Below are 18,127 nucleotides of genomic sequence, written 5' to 3' on the forward strand. Positions count from 1 at the left end.
CCCGGAAACTACAACTAATCCAGAATGCAGCAACTAGACTAGTGACTGGGAGAGGCCGCCGAGACCACATAACACTGGTCTTGAAAGACCTACATTGGCACCCAGTAAATTTCTGAGCACAATTCAGATTGTTGGTGCTGACCTTTAAAGCCCTAAACGGCCTCGGTCCAGTATACCCGAAGGAGCATCTCCACCCCCATCGTTCTGCCCACACACAGAGGTCCAGCGCCGAGGGCCTTTTGGCAGTTCCCTCACTGCGAGAAGCCAAGTTATAGGGAGCCAGGCAGAGAGTCTTCTTGGTAGTGGCACCCGCCCTGTGGAACGCCCTCCCACCAGATGTCAAAGAGAACAACTACTACCAGACTTTTAGAAGACATCTGAAGGCAGCCCTGTTTAGGGAAGCTTTTAATGTATTTTAATATTACATTACTACTGTATTTTAATATATTACTACTGTATTTTAATATTTTCTTGGAAGCCCCCCAGAATGGCTGGGGAAGCCCAGTCAGATGGGTGGGGTATAAATAATAAATTGTTGTTGTTGTTGTTGTTGTTGTTGTTGAGGGCTCCTCCTCCCTTCTGACCATGCTGGTGCCTCCATCGCCCTGTTGTGGCTGCATTTCTATCGACACTTGAGTTTGCTACTACAGGAATTGATGGCGATGATCTCAAATTCACCACCTTCCCAGTGCGGAAAAAGTCACTCACACAACCGCCCTCCCACCCCCCACCCCAAAAACTGTAGTGGAGTTTAGTAATCTATGCTGGGGGGGGGGAGCAAGTTTGGAGGGTGAACATGAGACAGTCTAAAGACAACTGCCTTTTCCTCACCTTTTGCTCTGTCATGCAAATCTGTCCCTTGTCATCAGCATCCCAGCTTTTGCATTGCCCTGGTGAAAAGAAACAAAAACAGTCATGCCAAGATTAGAGATGTGTGGATGTATTTCTCAGTTTCCAAGCCGTCTCAGTTTCACGTGCGTTCATACACAAGTGCGTTGTTTGCCATTTCTGCATTAATCAACACTGCTTAAAAGTTTGTATTTAAATATCAGCAGTGTATCACAAAATGCATATTAAATATTTTCCAGAGGGGAAATTATAGTCTATTATAATAATAAAAAAAACATTAAAAAGTATTGTGTCCCCTTAAAGACTAGCACTTTCAGTATGGCATAAGCTTTTATGGACTACAGCTCACTTCATCATATGTTTGAAGTTATTGTTGTTACATTTTAAACTGCCTTTTTACTCAGATGAATGTGTCCCAACCTGAATAGACAATTATACATCAAAAACACATTTTGAATAGTTGCTGAACCAGAAACTTCTCTGCATTAATTTCAGTTTCAGCAAAGCACTTATCCCCCTTAGCTTCTTGGAGGAAGGGAATGATGCAAGCATGACTGAAGAATAACAATAATAAAATGAGGAAGTTGTCTCTTACGGAAAACGCTTTCCAGGTGCACCATGAGAGACACAAAGTTGTCGAAGTCTATCTGAAGCCAGGAGTTGCCATATCTTCTCTCGAGGGCCTCTCTTGTCTTTGTGTTTAAGTGGAAGCCTGAGCAAAATTCCACAAATGGGGGGGGGGGGAGGAATATGGAAAGTAAGAAAATTAGCATTTGGCCTTGTGTCATTTATTACACTTCCAATAGCAAGTCTCCAGATATTGTTGGCCTCCAATAACAACTCCCATCAGCTCCATCTGATGGTGGGAGTTGCAGCCCAGCAACATCTAGAGAGCCCAACTCTGGGCTACCCCCTCAAAATCTTACTCAGCTACCCCATGCCTCTTGAAATCCTGCAGGAATTGCCCACAAGCAAGTCATCTGTTTCTGCAGCCATGGGGACTAGAAACCCATGGTTTGTTTGTGAATGACAGCAAAGGTTCTCTGGAAATTGAATTTGCAAGCAAATGCCACCATTCTGTAAGGGCACGGAATCTCAAACTGCATGTAACCCTTGTTTTGTAAGGTTAAAGGTAAAGGTAAAGGGACCCCTGACCATTAGGTCCAGTCGTGGCCAACTCTGAGGTTGTGGCGCTCATCTCGCTCTATAGGCCGAGGGAGTCGGCGTACAGCTTCCAGCAGGGGCGCCGACTTATATAAAATATTTGGGGGGCGGGGGCCCATACCGACTTATAAAAAATATTGGGGGGGCCCAAGACCTCCAAACCGCTGCTGCTGGGGGAACGAAAGGGGCGAGCCCCGGGCTGCCCCGACCTTAAGTGAACCTGTGAGGGCCCGCCCTTTGCGGCAGCCGATTGGCTGCCGCCGTGGGCGGTGAATATTAATGAGCTAGGGGGAATCCCCGCTTCTCACGGGGCTGACACCAGCCCCGCGAGATTGTTGATGGGTCGAGAGCCCGCAACCCCACCCCCTCTCTAGATCGGGAGTGGCTTTGTTTTAACTCATTACTGAATGTATTTTAAAAGGTAACTATCGTCAAACAAGAAAATAAAAAATACCAACATAATTTTGTGATTTTACAAAGCATAATATAACTAATAATTTTCTTAAATTATTGGGGGGGCAGAGCCCCCCCAAACGAATTTTTGAGGGGGCTCGGGCCCCCTCAGGCCCCATGGAGTCGGCGCCTATGGCTTCCAGGTCATGTGGCCGGCAGGACTAAGCCACTTCTCGTGAACCAGAACAGCACCCGGAAACACCGTTACCTTCCCGCCGGAGCGGTACCTATTTATCTACTTGCACTTTGACGTGCTTTCGAACTGCAGGAGCAGGGACCGAGCAACGGGAGCTCACCCCGTCGCGGGGATTCGAACCGCCGACCTTCTGATCAGCAAGTCCTAGGCTCTGTGGTTTAATTCACAGCGCCACCCGCGTCCCTTATCGTAAGGTTACTCCCACCCAGATTATCTGAATTTCGCACTTTTGAACCACGAAGTTCCATTCTAGTTAGGGATTTAGAAGTGTGGGTGAGTGGATCCAACAAGCTCCATAGGGGGTGGGTGAGGGGAGGGAGAGATTTGGAATTGCCTTGAAGTGGAGATCCTTTTTTAACACCAAATGGCTTTTAAAGGATCGTTGTGAATTCCACAAAGAGGATTTTACAAATCCAGCTTCACAATAAAGAACAATATCCCCTGTGCATTATTTCCTACTCTTTCTCACCTGCAGTGTCCAGTGCCAGCTGCATTTCATGGGTGTTCATGGTGCCAGACCTGTCCATGTCATAACCAATGAATATACTCTGTGGAGTGGAATCGGGAGAGGTAATAATAATAATTTATTATTTGTACCCTGCCCATCTGGCTGGGTTTCCCCACCCACTTTGGGCGGCTTCCAACAAAGATTAAAAATACATTATAATGTCACACATTAAAAACTTCCCTAAACAAGGCTGCCTTCAGATGTCTTCTAAATGTCAGGTAGTTGTTTATCTCTTTGACATCTGATGGGAGGGCGTTCCACAGGGCGGGTGCCACTACCGAGAACGCCCTCTGCCTGGTTCCCTGTAACCTCACTTCTTGCAGTGAGGGAACCACCAGAAAGCACTCGGCACTTTATAGCATCTTGCTATCAAATACTGAGCTCAAGAGAGTCAGGCCCCCTCTGTACTATACATTGAAAGCAATACCACATCACTATAAACAGCCATAAAGGTAAAGGGTCCCCTGACCGTTAGGTCCAGTTGCGGACGACTCTGGGGTTGCGGCACTCATTTCGCTTTATTGGCCAAGGGAGCCGGCGTACAGCTTCCGGGTCATGTGGCCAGCAGGACTAAGCTGCTTCTGGCAAAACAGAGCAGCACACGGAAACGTTGTTTACCTTCCTGCCAGAGTAGTACCTATTTATCTACAGTGGTACCTTGGGTTAAGAACTTAATTTGTTCTGGAGGTCCATTCTTAACCTGAAGTACCACTTTAGCTAATGGGGCCTGCTGCTGCTGCCCCGCCGCCACCACACAATTTCTGTTCTCATCCTGAAGCAAAGTTCTTAACCCGAGGCACTATTTCTGGGTTAGTGGAGTCTGTAACCTGAAGCGTATGTAACCCGAGGTACCACTGTACTTGCACTTTGTGCTTTTGAACTGCTAGGTTGGCAGGAGCTGGGACTGAGCAACGGGAGCTCCCCCCATTGCAGGGATTCGAACGGCCGACCTTCTGATCGGCAAGCCCGAGGTTCAGTGGTTTAGACCACAGAGCCACCCGCATCCCATAAATAGCCATAGCTCCTCCCAAAGTATCCCAGGAACTGTAGTTTAATAAGGGTGCTGGGAACGGTTAGGAGATCCCACTTCTTCCCCTTCCAGAGCTACAATTCCCAGGGTGGTTTAACAGTTGATCCCTCTTCCCAGGGGCAGTTTAGATTGGCCAGGACTGATAAAAATACAAGAAGACCGATTCCTGATTGTCCGCTCAACAGATCAACATCTTCTGCCTGCATTGACACCAGAACCCATCAGCCCTGACAGAGGTGGCCCAGGTATAGCGGAACCTCTTCAGAGGTGGGCTTTTGTCCAGCTGCTCTGGTCCCTACCCTCACCTCCCATTCCGTTATCTTAGTCCAGAACTGCTTAACCTCGCTCAGTGTCACCTTGCCTGTCTTGCTGCCCTGTTACAGAGTTAAGAAAAAGCAAATGGGATATTGCAGGGGTGGGGGACCTCCAGCCCTTGAGATTCTCCCTGCACCATACCCCGCGCACCATGCATGAGAAACCATGTTGCTTTGGATGCAGCTAGTGCATGTTTTAGGCAGAGCATAGAAACCTCCGGCTTTTGCACGGCTGGAATGTAGCCTGACCCATCGGAGACACACATATCCTCCCCATTTGGCATGCTCATGCCATCCCTACATGGAAGAGAGAATGGGAATTTTGGGTTCTCTTTCATTCAATGGACCACTATTTTCTTGTGCTAGGGGTTGGGTCCAGACTCCCTTCCCTCTTGATACCTGGCCCCATCTACTTCCCTAGAGAAGGATACACTGAAATGCTGGGTGATTTTTTCACACTGCTCCATGGAAAAGCCATCAGTTTTCAGTGGATACCCTGGAAAAGAAAGTGGTGAGAGGATGGACACATAATTACTAAATTACTACAGTTGATGATGAAGATAACTTATACCCCGCCCATCTGGCTGGGTTTCCCCAGCCACTCTGGAGAGCTCCCAACAGAATGTTAAAAACACGATAAAATATCAAACATTAAAAACAGGGCTGCCTTCAGGTGTCTTCTAAAAGTCTGTTGGTTGTTTATCTCCTTGACATCTGATGGGAGGGCGTTCCACAGGGCGGGCACCACCACCGAGAAGGCCCTCTGCCTTGTTCCCTGTAGCTTCACTTCTCGCACTGAGGGAACTGCCAGAAGGCCCTCAGAGCTGGACCTAACCCTAACCCAGAGCGGTATCTATTTATCTACTTGCACTTTGACATGTTTTCAAACTGCTAGGTTGGCAGGAGCAGGGATCAAGAAACGGGAGCTCACCGCCGACCTTCTAATCGGCAAGTCCTAGGCTCTGTGGTTTAACCCACAGTGCCACCCGCGTCCCCCTGGGGACAATTTAGCAGCACCCAATTACTACCAATCTGATTTAAGGCAATAGTGGAATAGCAACTCTGCTCCCTGACTTTGGAACCCCTGCAGCCAAGTGGACAGTCCTCCTTTCCCCAGTGGGATTCTGGGAGTGGGGACGCTTTTCACTGCTAAGAAATGGTTAAATGCTCCCTCCCTCCTCATTGCACTCTTGCTCATGACTGCCACTCAATTAAGGCAACACTATTGGAAAGGGAGGGGGTTATAGTAATTCCTCCAGAGGAGAGGGGCAGAGGGCTAAAGCATATGAAGGTGTGGCGTAGCTAATTGGATTGGACCCCAATTAGCCTTAGCTAATCGAACTGTAGCCCGGCACACTTCCCTCTCTGTGCCTCACTTTGCTGCTTCGATCCTCCGTCCGCCACAATTGCAGAGTAATAACACAGCGTGCTGTTGCTCCCCGGTGTTTAGAAGATCAAACACACTCAGACATTAGTGTGTTTATATCTCAGTCTTTATTTAAGCAGTAAAACAATAAAAAAGAACTCTTCTGAATTTCCCTGGACTCAGAGCGCTCATGACTGCTTCCGTCTCATTTCAGAAGCAGAGACAAACAGGCAGTGGAATAAAGCCACTCCCTCTAGTCACGCCTCAGGAATGGAGAGACGTCACCCAGAACTCCTTAACCCTGTGAGTTCTGAAACTATCCACAAAGCAGAACCAAGAAAATACCTGAGCAGGCACCTTGTCCAGTGCAACTTTCCCATCACTTTCCTTACTGCTAAAAGTGTTTGTTTGTTTGTTTGTTTGTTTGTTTGTTTGTTTGTTTGTTTGTTTTGGAAGTTGCACAAGAGTGGCAAATCCACGTCAGTTGCAAAACCCAAATTTGCTTGCATGCAACTGAATCCCATCCACAGAAGAGCGATAGTCTGGAATAGTGGTGTAGCATGGGTTGCCAGCACCCGGAGCGACACAGATGTGTAGGTGGGAGGGAAGGGAACAAGTTTCAAGTTCTTTCCAGATTTTAAATTCTAGGAAAGAGAAGATGGGAACGAAGAAAGGGAAGAGGTGGAAGAATGTAGCCGATGGGGGAGGCAACCGTGTTGGATACTCACAAGTGGTCTTCATGATCTGATTCAGAATGCCCCGGAGTTCAGCAGCGCCCATTTGCTGGTCCTGAATCAGCCAAATAAAAATCCAAGAAAAGTCACATAATGTAATGGGCCCCACCTTCTTCTCCATTCCAGTCAGGCTCAGGGTTGATGCTCTGTGAAAAGCAGGAGCTACAAACCTCTGGCCCTCCAGATATTGGAGAACTCCAGCTCCTGTCAACTTCAGCTAACATGGCCAGTGATCAGGAATGATGGAATCTGCCAATTTTGGTACTCTAAGTTTCTCACTTTTCTAATCTTAAATCAAACCCCACCCCATTTCTATAGCAATTTGAGGGGTTTCCTTTAATGATGCTGATGCTGATGGTAATTTATTATTTATACCCCACCCATCTGGCTGGATTTCCCGAGCCACTCTGGGCAGCTTCCAACAGAACACTAAAATACAATAACCTATTAAACATTAAAAGCTTCCCTGAACAGGGCTGCCTTCTGATGTCTTCTAAAAGTTTGGTAGTTATTTTTCTCTTTGACAACTGGTGGGAGGTCGTTCCACAGGGCGGGTGCCACTACCGAGAAGGCCCTCTGCCTGGTTCCCTGTAGCTTGGCTTCTCGCAATGAGGGAACCGCCAGAAGGCCCTTAGTGTCCAGGCAGAATGATGGAGGTGGAGACACTCCTTCAGATATACTGGACCGAGGCTGTTTAGGGCTTTAAAGGTCAGCACCAACACTTTGAATTGTGCTCGGAAACGTACTTTAAATCCTCATGAAAATTTGTCAGCATTTCAGTGTAAATTTATCCTAATCAACACATTGCTGTATGCAGTTTTTGACTAACATGCACATTTTTGCAAACCATTTCCCCTAATATAATGCAATTTTGTACGTTATTTTCACTGATCTATACATTATATATGCATTTTCCCCAATATATACATTTTTATAATTACTGTTTGGTTGGAAAACAGTGTTGCAAAATTTGTTAGAGTTTCAAAGGGTAGCTGTGTTTTGTTTGCATACTGGTGTGTGAGAATTGAGAAATATATAGTTTTTCATGAAATGCAAACTAAATTGAATTTATCCTCTACCCCTATCCCAGTCTAAACCCTTATTTTAGGTGGGCTGTGGGGGCCACTGTGGGTCTGTCAAGCACCCTCAATTCCTCCTCCACTTCTATTCCCAGTGCCTCTGGCTCTTTCTCTCCTACTCAGGACATCAACCAGGGTCCCATTGTTGTCTGCCATGTTTCCTTCTGCCACTGCCATGTATTTGTTGCATTCAGCACTGTTTCCTTCCCACTGCAGTTCATTCTCTGCCTAAAACTACATTGTTCATCCTGCTTTCTGCTGTGGCAAAATTACGTAGCTTATGTACCGTATTTTTTGCTCTATAGGAGACATTTTCCCCCTCCAAAAATTAAGGGGAAATGTGTGTGCATCCTATGGAATGAATGCAGGCTCCTTGGCTTCAGCGATAACAACACGAAGCCTCCAAAGCGCAGAGGGAGCGCTTCCTCCAAGCTCTGGAGGCTTCGCGTTGCTTTCGCTGAAGCCTGGAGAGCGAGAGGGATTGGTGCGCACCAACCCCTCTCACTCTCCAGGCTTCAGGGATAGCCGCCTGAAGCCTTCGGAGCGCAGCGCGAGTTCCCGCTGCACTCCAGAGACTTCGGGTTCCTTTTGCTGAAGCCAGGAGAGCAAGACTCTCCTGGCTTCAGCAGAGAGGGAGAGCTGCGCAGCGCCCCTTCAGCCAAGCGGGAGGAGAAATGGAAGGGGCTCCGTTTCTCCTGCCGCTTCACTGAAGGGGCGCCGAGCAGAGAGGGGGAGATTTCCCCCCCCTTGTTCTCCCCCTCTAAAACAAGGTGCATCCTATGGTCGGGTGCGTCCTATAGAGTGAAAAATACAGTAATTAATTACATGAATTATGTCGTCATTACGCTATTCTGCTCGTTCACAACACAATGCAAACAGACTATGCGTGCGCTCAGTTAGGTATCATTTGCAGATTGAAACCTACAACAGCGAATACTGATTTATTCACTGGATCGATTTCCCTTCTAAACACAGGGTAAATATGTGTGAATCAGCAATTTCTGCTTCCATTTCTGCATTCACTGGAATTCTCTGACATCCCTTGTTGCAGTCTCTCTGCTTTCTCAGTGATTCTAAAAAGGGACCCTTCACCGATGGTGAGTAGTTTGCAATATTTAATTTTTTTAAAAAAATTAGTATTTAAATTTATTTAAATAAGCCGGACAATCAACCGATTGCAAAACAACACAAGCAGGTAAGGACTGTGCTGACCAATGTTCTTACACTCCCTTACCTGGCCTGCCCACTCCAGGAAAGTTTTTTCAAGCATCTGGTCGAGTTCAATCCTGGGCGATATCATTATCTGGAAAGCAAGAAGAGAGAGATGTACATTCTTTGAGGGGCAAGCTTGCTGTTGGATCCACAGTCATCGATTTCAGGACAAATATACACATATTAAAAGCAAATCAAGCCAGGGGAGCAACGAGTTTCCCCTGTTTCTAGGATAATGTTATGTACTTAGTTGAATAGGACCCAAAAGGCAGCAGTCTGATTGGTCCTAGAACAATAGGACCCAAAAGGCAGCAGTCTGATTGGTCCTAGAACAATGCAGCAGTCTGATTGGTCTGCAGGAACCACCCAATCCAGCTCCAGATGGAAGTGAATCCACAACCTGATTGGCCTACAGGAGAATTCCAGAATTAGCCAATCACGTGGGGGCCATTGTGTAAATAATGTATATAAAGCAGATACTGTGGGGAAACTTTCATTCCCTCCTCACCACTATGAGCTGAATAAAGAGCATGAAATCCACTCTTCACTCCGAGTATATTTCAGATAAGTTGGCTGTGCAGAGTACTGAGTGAGCGGCTCTCAGAACAACACATTAACAGTTTTTTTTTTAAAGTCTGGGGGAAGGAGAACTGAACTGATTGACTCAGGGCACAAATGGGCAGTGGCATAGCGTGGGTTGCCAGCCCCCGGGGCTGTGTGGAGGGAGTGGGATGGAGGGAAATGGACAGAGTACACATGCACATTCAACTGCCTAATGAAGGGGTGCCCAAACTTTTTTCAAAGAAGGCCTGATTTGAGGAAGTGAACATGCACGAGGGCCGACCAAGGTTGTTGAGCTTTTTTTAGGATTGATCCAGACGGGCCGCATTAAAAGGTAAAGGGACCCCCCCTGACCATTAGGTCCAGTCATGACCAACTCTGGAGTTGCGGCACTCATCTCGCTCTATAGGCCGAGGGAGCCGCCGTTTGTCCGCAGACAGCTTCCAGGTCATGTGGCCAGTATGACTAAGCCACTTCTGGCGAACCAGAGCAGCACACTGAAATGCCATTTACCTTCCCGCCAGAGCGGTACCTATTTATTTACTTGCACTTGACATGTTTTCGAACTGCTAGGTTGGCAGGAGCAGGGAGCGAGCAACAGGAGCTCACCCCGTTGTGAAGATTCGAACCGCCGACCTTCTGATCAGCAAGTCCTAGGCTCTGTGGTTTAACCCACAGCGCCACCCGCATTAGGCCCCCGGAAACAATTTTGGACATGCCTGGCCTAACAACATTTGCTTCACGCAGAAGATCGCAGTCACAGAGCTAAGAAAAGAAGAGTCGTTCTATTGTCTGGAGAGGTCACTTCCTGGTTTGCATGGAAATGCTGCTTTTAACGGAGCCCAGTGACTGAAGCACAGAACCATACTGAGGCAACACCAGGTACTGAAATTTCGTGCCCCTAACCATTTTGCACCTGCTCAACTGCCTTCTGGTTTGCAATACAGTGGTACCTCGGGTTAAGTACTTAATTTGTTCCAGAGGTCCGTTCTTAACCTGAAGCACCACTTTAGATAATGGGGCCTCCTGTTGCCGCCGGAGCATGATTTCTGTTTTCATCCTGAAGCAAAGTTCTTAACCTGAAGCACTATTTCTGGGTTAGCAGAGTCTGTAACCTGAAGCAAATGTAACCTGAAGCGAATGTAACCTGAGGTACCACTGTATTCTACCAGGCACTGCAGCTGTGTCTGCTGTTTGAGGGCTAGAATCTGGCCTCATGTTTTAAGAAAGCTGAAATTCTGAGGATGCCGAACCCAAGCCAACAAACAAATACACCCGATCTTTTTAAAGCACTGCCATAGAGAATAAGCTGTTACCTGTAGTGCTTTATCATCTGCGCTGACTTCTTCACCAATTTCCCTAGAAGGCAAGATAACATCGTCTAGGAGTGCCCAAACGTGCAGGTACGGGCATTACCCCCAATCCCCCACTTGTTATATTTCTCTCTTCATATCCAAAATAATCAAAATCCTACCATTTATTAATTAGTAGGGTTTAGGGGTCGTTGTTGTCCCCAGAAAAATCTACAACAATAGATTGGGGCAAAGCGGAAATGTGGATGAACCCTAAGTCGTGTCTAGCAGTGGCGTAGCGTGGGGGGTGCAGGGGAGGCCGGCCGCACCGGGCGCAACATCTGGGGGTTAGGGTTAGGGGGCGCAAATCCACGGGTTAGGGGGCACAAATCCATGGGTTAGGGGGCACAAATTACTTGCCTTGCCCCGGGTGCTGACAACCCACGCTACGCCACTGGTGTCTAGGAATGCTGATGGGTCTACTCTAGAACTGAATACCACCCATAGTTACCGTATTTTTCGCTCCATAAGACACACTTTTTCCCTCCGAAAAAGGAAGGGGGAAAGTCTCTGCATCTTATGGAGCGAATGCAGGGGGGAGGCAGGCAGGAAAAGCCCCCAAGAGCTGTAGGCTTTTCCCCAGGAGGGAGAAGGGACTGACGCGGCCAGTCAGTCCCTTCTCCCTTCTTGTAGAAAAGCCCGCAGGAACCGTGCGCTCCTTAAAGTGTGCGCGGCTCCTGTGGGCTTTTGCGGGAGGTGGGGTTATTGCCATAGCTGCGCACACCCCCTCCGGCGGGAGAGGCTGCGCCTGGTTATGGCTTCTTTAACCGTGCGCAGCCTCTTTCAGCTGGAGAGGTTGCGCACAGCTAAAGAGGAAGCCAAGACAGTGAGTGGGCTGGATTCCGCTCGCTGTCTTGGCTTCTTTGCTCTTTGGGGCTGGGGGGGGGGTGGAAACCCGGGCTTCCCCCAGCAGCCCCAGAAGCTCTGGGAGAAGCGGACAGAGACTAGGATTTTATTTCTTGATTTCCCCCTCTAAAAACTAGGTGTGCCTTATGGTCCGGTGCGCCTTATGGAGCGAAAAATACGGTACCGACTGAGGCTGACTTTTAAACATAAAAATCAAGTTCTTAAAAAAAAACAGTGGGAACAGGCAGAAGGTACAAGGCTGGCACAGAAGCCTTGAGGCTTAGACCCTCTGGGGCATCAGAACTCACCGGAACCGATGTTTCTTCTCCGTGTAGACGCGGATGGTGAATTCAGCCTCAGCCAGAGGGTTTTGAAGGCTGGTGACGATCAGGTAATCTCCGGGGGGCAACCGGATATATTCGGTGATGTCTCTTAAATAGCCATAGGCAGTCGGCCAAACTTGTTTGAGTTTGGGGAGCAGCTGTTTTCTTTGAGCTGTGGTCTTCAGCTGTAGATACTGGAGAAAGAAAGTTGACAAGGCTTTTCTCCCCGGGAGGAGCAGCAGTTTCCCAGGCCATCTATAGAGTACACTGTCACTGTTCTGAACACACAGTTGTGGGGAAAAGGTCTCCAGAGCCTCCCATTCAAATGAACCTACCTGGACCCCAAGATCATCTTATGAGGACCTCCTTCGTGTGCCTCCTTCTCGAGAGGTCCGGAGGGTGGCAACACGAGAACGGGGCCTTCTCTGCAGTGGCTCCCTGTCTGTGGAATGCTCTCCCCAGGGAAGTTCACCTGGCGCTTTCATTATACACTTTTAGGCCCCAGGCAAAAATGTTCCTTTTCAACCAGGCCTTTGGTTGATTTGATTTACATCCTATTCCCTTTTAAAATGTGTTTTTTGGGGGGGGGGGTTGTTGGGTTGTCATTTTTATTTTTATTATGTATTTTGTGGTTTTATATCTTTATTTTATTCTATTTATTTTATTTTATTCTGTGAAAGGCCCTGAGATGTCTGGGTGTAGGGCGGTATATAAATTTAATAAATAAAATTATTATTATTATTATTATTATTATTATTATTCAGTCCCTCATGAATACCCCTCACCCGGCCTGCTGTAGCAGCTTGGCAGACTTCATTTTTGTTCCACATAACACTGAGGAGGTACATGAACAGAAGTGGCTTATAAGGCTGGGCCGTGCTTTTTTTCTTAAAGAGAGGTCAGCACAGTGCAAACATGCTGATGGAGTCAACCCAGCACTCCTGCTGGCGCTCTTGCACCGTGTCAACCTCCCTTTCAAAAATCATTTCCAAATGGGTTGTAGCTTTCCTGTCTTAGCCCGTTCCTTAACTTCTGGGTGAAGCAATTATGCAAAGAGAGAGACACCCCTTCAAGACAGTACAAGCCACTTGGATTATTACCTCTTCGGACATCTGCAAGAAAAGAAAGAGAGGAGGAAAATTTATAGGAGGGCCATGAAACTGCAACCAGGAAATCAAATGCATTTTTCTCCCCCCCCAACAGCCCCACCTCCAAGTTCCCACTGATTTTGGCAATGGTGGTGACAACAACAGACTGACATGGAATTGGGATGGCTGGAGAGGTTTAAACACCCTGTATGCCCTACAAGCCTGGTGCCCAGGTAGGGATGCAAAGTGCTACCTCTGGAGTCATCAGATTGGCCATTTGAAGAGTGACGGGTTGTGTGTGATGTTTGCCCTGTATGTGTGTGAGAGAGAGGACTCAGCTACACTTGTCAATTATATCGTTATAACTGCATTATAAACACGTGGCACCAGGTGGTGCTGTAGAGCAGTGATCTGTCGCCAAAGGGATTTTCCATTAAGAGCTTTTCATAGCATATTTTTCTATAGCGTTTTTTAAATCTGTATAGATCCAGCAGGAATGTGGGGTAGCCACACCCACCACTGACCCCTGGACAGGTGGCATGGGATGAACAGGGGTCTTGACCAAAAAAAAGCTAGCCACTCCTGGTGTGTATAGGATTACAACCTTGATTGGTTGTTTTTTACTTAGTATCAGTTGCTGCTGATCCTTCTCAACAAGACACACACACACACACACACACACACACACACACCTCCCCGCCATTTCATTTTTGGATTGTAACTGTCAATGTTTTTAATCACAAGTTGCCCTGAGAGAGTCAATCCACAGAGCGGCAGAAAAGGCAATTGATAAGCTATGATATTACTAACATAGCGGACAGACCACAGCTGGTGGGGCAGGGCGGTGGAGTGGAAGAGGGGGCTTATTAGCAGATAACATGGAGAGGAAGGACATAGGAAGCTGTCTTGTACCAGGTCAGACCATGAGTCCATCTATCCCAGTATTGTCAACACTGGCTGGCAGCAGCTCTCCAGAGTTTCACACAGGGACATTCTCAGCCCTGCCTGGATGTCAGGGACTATATGTGGGACTTTCTATATGCAAACAGATGCTCTAGAAGGAGACTACCACCAAGCTCAGGGCCGGCCCATTCATGAGGCAGGTGCCTCAGGCAGTGAAATACAAGGGACGTCACCGCAGAAGTAAGGAGAAGCAGCTGCAGTAGCTGAGTGCCTTGCTTCCTGGGGTCTCGGGGAAATCACGTGAGGCCTCTGCATGATATCAGCAGAAGCTGAAGCCACACATCCCTGGTAAGTGAGGCTTTGGTGGCGGTTAGGGGTGGGCAGGCAGCACCTTCCCATTTCGCCTCAGGCAGCAGAATGGGATGGGCAGCCCCTGTCTAAGCTACCAATTGGTTTTACTTCATCCCCAGGTGGGTCTTCTTGCAAATCTTGTCACCAGACACAATATTTGATCCAGTCGGCCTCATGCGCTCACCTGAAAGATGTCATAGCCTATGCAAAGGAAGCCCTTATTGCTCCTGCGACGATTCTTCTGCGTCAAGGAGACAAGGAGGGAGCAGGAGGGATGAGGGAGTTGATCCTGTTTTTTCCTTCGCTTCTCGTCCGGCTCCAGCAGTGAAAGGTGGAACTGGGGGTTCATCCAAAAGGTATCTGCACAGCGAGGAAAACAAGTCTAAAGCCACTCAGATAACTCAGATATTTGGGCATTTTGGGGGCCTAGGGTTGTGGGAGAAATTGTTTGGGAAACTCCTTGCAGTGAAACTGCCTCTCCTCAAACTTTACTACGCTACTTTGAGGGCCCTCCAGCAGCGACTTAGTTTCTTCCACACCTCACCAGGACATCACCTGCTGAAAGTGCTTTGCGGCTCCATGAACAGCATTGAAGTGCACCAGGTGTGCGCTTTTAACTGCTGGCAGGTGGTGCTATCGCTTCACCCTGTGGAACGACCTCCCATCGGATGACAGGGAGATAAATAACTATATCACTTTTAGAAGACATCTGAAGGCAGCCCTGCATAGGGAAGATTTTGCTTGATGTTTTATAGTTATTGGTTTTATAGTTTTATAGTTATTGGAAGCTGTCCAGAGTGGCTGGGCGGGGTACAACTACTACTATGACTACTACTAATAGTAGCAGTAGTAGTAATTCAAAAATGTTTTAAGAAGCATTCAGAGCTCATCCACACCTCTTGAGATCTTGGCTCTCACCCTCCATATTACTGCAATTTTGGGCTAGGAACCACAAGACATTCCCACTTATCAGAATATAACATGCATTTATTGAATCAGCTACAGTGGACGCTAGGGTTGCGAACATGATCCGTGCGGGATGCACGTTCACAACCCTCAGCGTTCGCAACCTGCATCTGCGCACACGTGGGTTGCGATTTGGCGCTTCTGCGCATGCACAAAGTGTGCTTTAGCGCTTCTGCGCATGCACAACCACCGAAACCAGGAAGTAACCCGTTCTGGTACTTCTGGGTTTCAGAGGTCCGCGACCCAAAAAAACACAACCTGAAGCGGCTGTAACCCGAGGTATGACTGTACTCACTTTTGATCTTACTACGAGTAGCACACCACCACGTCCACACAAGCATGCCATGTTCCCACAACATTCCTTGCCTCATTATCTGCTTGCATTTTCTGCAATGTCCCGAAGGCGATAGGTCTCCCCCACCTTGCCTGTGTTGCGTCTGCCTGGGGCGAGGGAAATCTTTGACCCTCTACATGTTGTCCAACTCCCACACTCATCGGTCCTAGCCAGCAAAGCCGAGTCATGGACGAATGATGGGAGTTGCAGTCCATCAACCTCTGAAAGGCCACAGACCCGGCGCCATGCCCAATTAACCAGCTCCCAGCTCTGAGCTTCCATCAGCCCTGCCAGTGCCGCTTCTGTCTACTCCCCGTCCCAAACTCCAAGGATTACCCCAGGGGTTGAAGGTCCGGTGTCCACCCGCAGTGTGGCCTTTGACCCAGCTCCCTTGGAAGCAGTCGCCGCCGTACCAGCCACAGGGGGAACTCTCCCCTTCTGGCCCATCAGTGCGGAAGTGGCAGATCTCCAAGATATCGAAATGATGTATGAAGTCAGACAGTTGCATCCTAGAGAGAGAAAGCAAAACAGGGGGAAGTATGCAACACCATGGTTTTCCCAGTAGTGATGTATGGAAGTGGGAGCTGGACCATCAAGAAGGCTGATCGCCGAAGAATTGATGCTTTTGAATTCTGGTGCTGGAGGAGACTCTTGAGAGTCCCATGGACTGCAAGAAGATTAAACCTCTCCATTCTGAAGGAAATCAGCCCTGAGTGTTCACAGGAAGGACAGATCCTGAAGCTGAGGCTCCAAGACTTTGGCCACCTCAGGAGAAGAGAAGACTCCCTGGAAAAGACCCTGATGTTGGGAAAGATGGAGGGCACAAGGAGAAGGGGACGACAGAGGACAAGATGGTTGGACAGTGTTCTCGAAGCTACCAGTATGAGTTTGACCAAACTGCGGGAGGCAGTGGAAGACAGGAGTGCCTGGCGTGCTCTGGTCCAGGGGGTCACGAAGAGTCGGACACGACTAAACAACAACAACAAAATACTGGGGCAAGGGTTAACCCTGACTGTTCTCTGACTACGGTGGTCCCGCAAATGCTGCTGTCAGTTCATTGGGGTGGTGCTTTTTTTCAGCCAGAGCGCAGTTCCGGCACCTCTCAGGACCTATTTTTCTTGGGAGAAAGCACTGGTTAGGGGTGAGGGCGTTTGCCTGCCAATTTGGGCATACGTCAAGGTGAGCTTATAACCCTTTTAAACACTCCCTTGCAGAACTCCACCCCGCAAAAAAGAGTTACGATCTGGGGCTCTGTTTCTTACCAAAATTCCCCATCTTCTTGTTTCACATGCAGCTGCTCCCGGAGTCCAGGGTCCACATAACTCCAAAGAGGTGAGCTAGGGCAGAAAAACATGGGCATTCACAAACGTACTTCGTTGGAGAGTTTCATAGGCAAAAAAGTTGGGCTGGATCTACACTGACCTGTTTAACGTTACTAAAACGATATTATATATATTGTTCTAAAACGTCACAGGTCATACTTTCAAATTAACATGTTTTTCTTATCTTATTGTTCCGCACCCCCCGCCCCGGCCAAACTCTGCTGCATTCTCTGCAGCGGCCTCTGGTGTTGGATTTTAATAATGATTTAAGAACGTTAAGAGCAATGCGGCGTTTGTCACTCTGCGTTTTGAAAACGATTCTTTAACCCTTTTTTATGTTATAAACCGTGAGTGTAGATACGTCCCTGGTTAGCAAAGGTGGCCACCGTCAACGCTGTGCAATTTAAAAGCACATTTAACACACATTCGAAGCATGGTGGCTTCCCCACCAATGATTCCTGGGAGGTGCTGAGGATTCTGGGAACTGCAACTTCGTGAGGGGTAAGCTGTCGTTACCAAGATTTTGGGGGAGGGAATGAAAAGGTCTTGAAGGGACACCTGAAAGTGAGAAGGCGAAGACAATTGCCAAATATTTGCTGGAAGAGGGCCAGTCACACTAAGTCCCTGACTCCCACTGTGGACTTTTTAACATTAAAGCCTTTTTAACATTAAAACACTCTGGGACGTGAAATGATTACGGGACTTGCCCTGGAAATGGAGGCTGTGGACATGAAACTCAAGAGGGCCACACAGCTAGCTATCAAGAGACCCACATATATCCATCATCTCAGGCACCCCCAAATTTTGCAAGGCAGTATAATGTGATTGCTTGCTCAGAATGCCTCTCCTGGTATTGTGCCCTCGTCTTGCCCCCAAGAGCCTCCAGGCAAACTCACGTGTCGCTCCAGCTGCCATTCCACTCAACCCTGCCCCATGGATTCCGTAATCGCAGCAGCTTCACCTTCTGGCCCCCCACATGGACCTAAGAATGAACAAAATAAATAGCAGGTGGCCCCTATGTTTTATAGCAGAGAACAGCCAGCAGGGACATTTTTTACACAGTTACAGATAGGTAGCCGTGTTGGCCTGCCATAGTCAAAACAAAAAAAAATCCTTCCAGTAGCACCTTAAAGACCAACTAAGTCAGTTCTTGGTATGAGCTTTCGTGTGCATGCA

The 18,127-nt window shown here is 48.0% G+C and overlaps 1 protein-coding gene across 1 annotated transcript in view; it reads right to left on the reverse strand.

Annotated features, from left to right (window-relative positions):
- Positions 1–18,127, reverse strand: part of CAPN12 (calpain 12) — a 36,018-nt gene that overhangs the window by 3,121 nt on the left and 14,770 nt on the right. Inside the window, exons 7-20 of the mRNA XM_083753836.1 lie at positions 17,848–17,933; positions 16,892–16,966; positions 15,966–16,138; positions 14,514–14,689; positions 13,088–13,099; positions 11,973–12,181; positions 10,783–10,825; positions 8,928–8,996; positions 6,609–6,669; positions 4,946–5,010; positions 4,506–4,574; positions 3,132–3,210; positions 1,445–1,561; positions 832–890 (exon numbers count right to left, since the gene is read on the reverse strand). Coding sequence (XP_083609962.1) covers positions 832–890; positions 1,445–1,561; positions 3,132–3,210; positions 4,506–4,574; positions 4,946–5,010; positions 6,609–6,669; positions 8,928–8,996; positions 10,783–10,825; positions 11,973–12,181; positions 13,088–13,099; positions 14,514–14,689; positions 15,966–16,138; positions 16,892–16,966; positions 17,848–17,933 — 1,293 coding nt within the window. The remainder of the gene's footprint in view (positions 1–831; positions 891–1,444; positions 1,562–3,131; positions 3,211–4,505; positions 4,575–4,945; positions 5,011–6,608; positions 6,670–8,927; positions 8,997–10,782; positions 10,826–11,972; positions 12,182–13,087; positions 13,100–14,513; positions 14,690–15,965; positions 16,139–16,891; positions 16,967–17,847; positions 17,934–18,127) is intronic.

The sequence above is a fragment of the Podarcis gaigeae genome (genome assembly GCF_964106915.1).
Source record: "Podarcis gaigeae genome assembly, chromosome: 8".
NCBI classification, from domain to species: Eukaryota; Metazoa; Chordata; class Lepidosauria; order Squamata; family Lacertidae; genus Podarcis; species Podarcis gaigeae.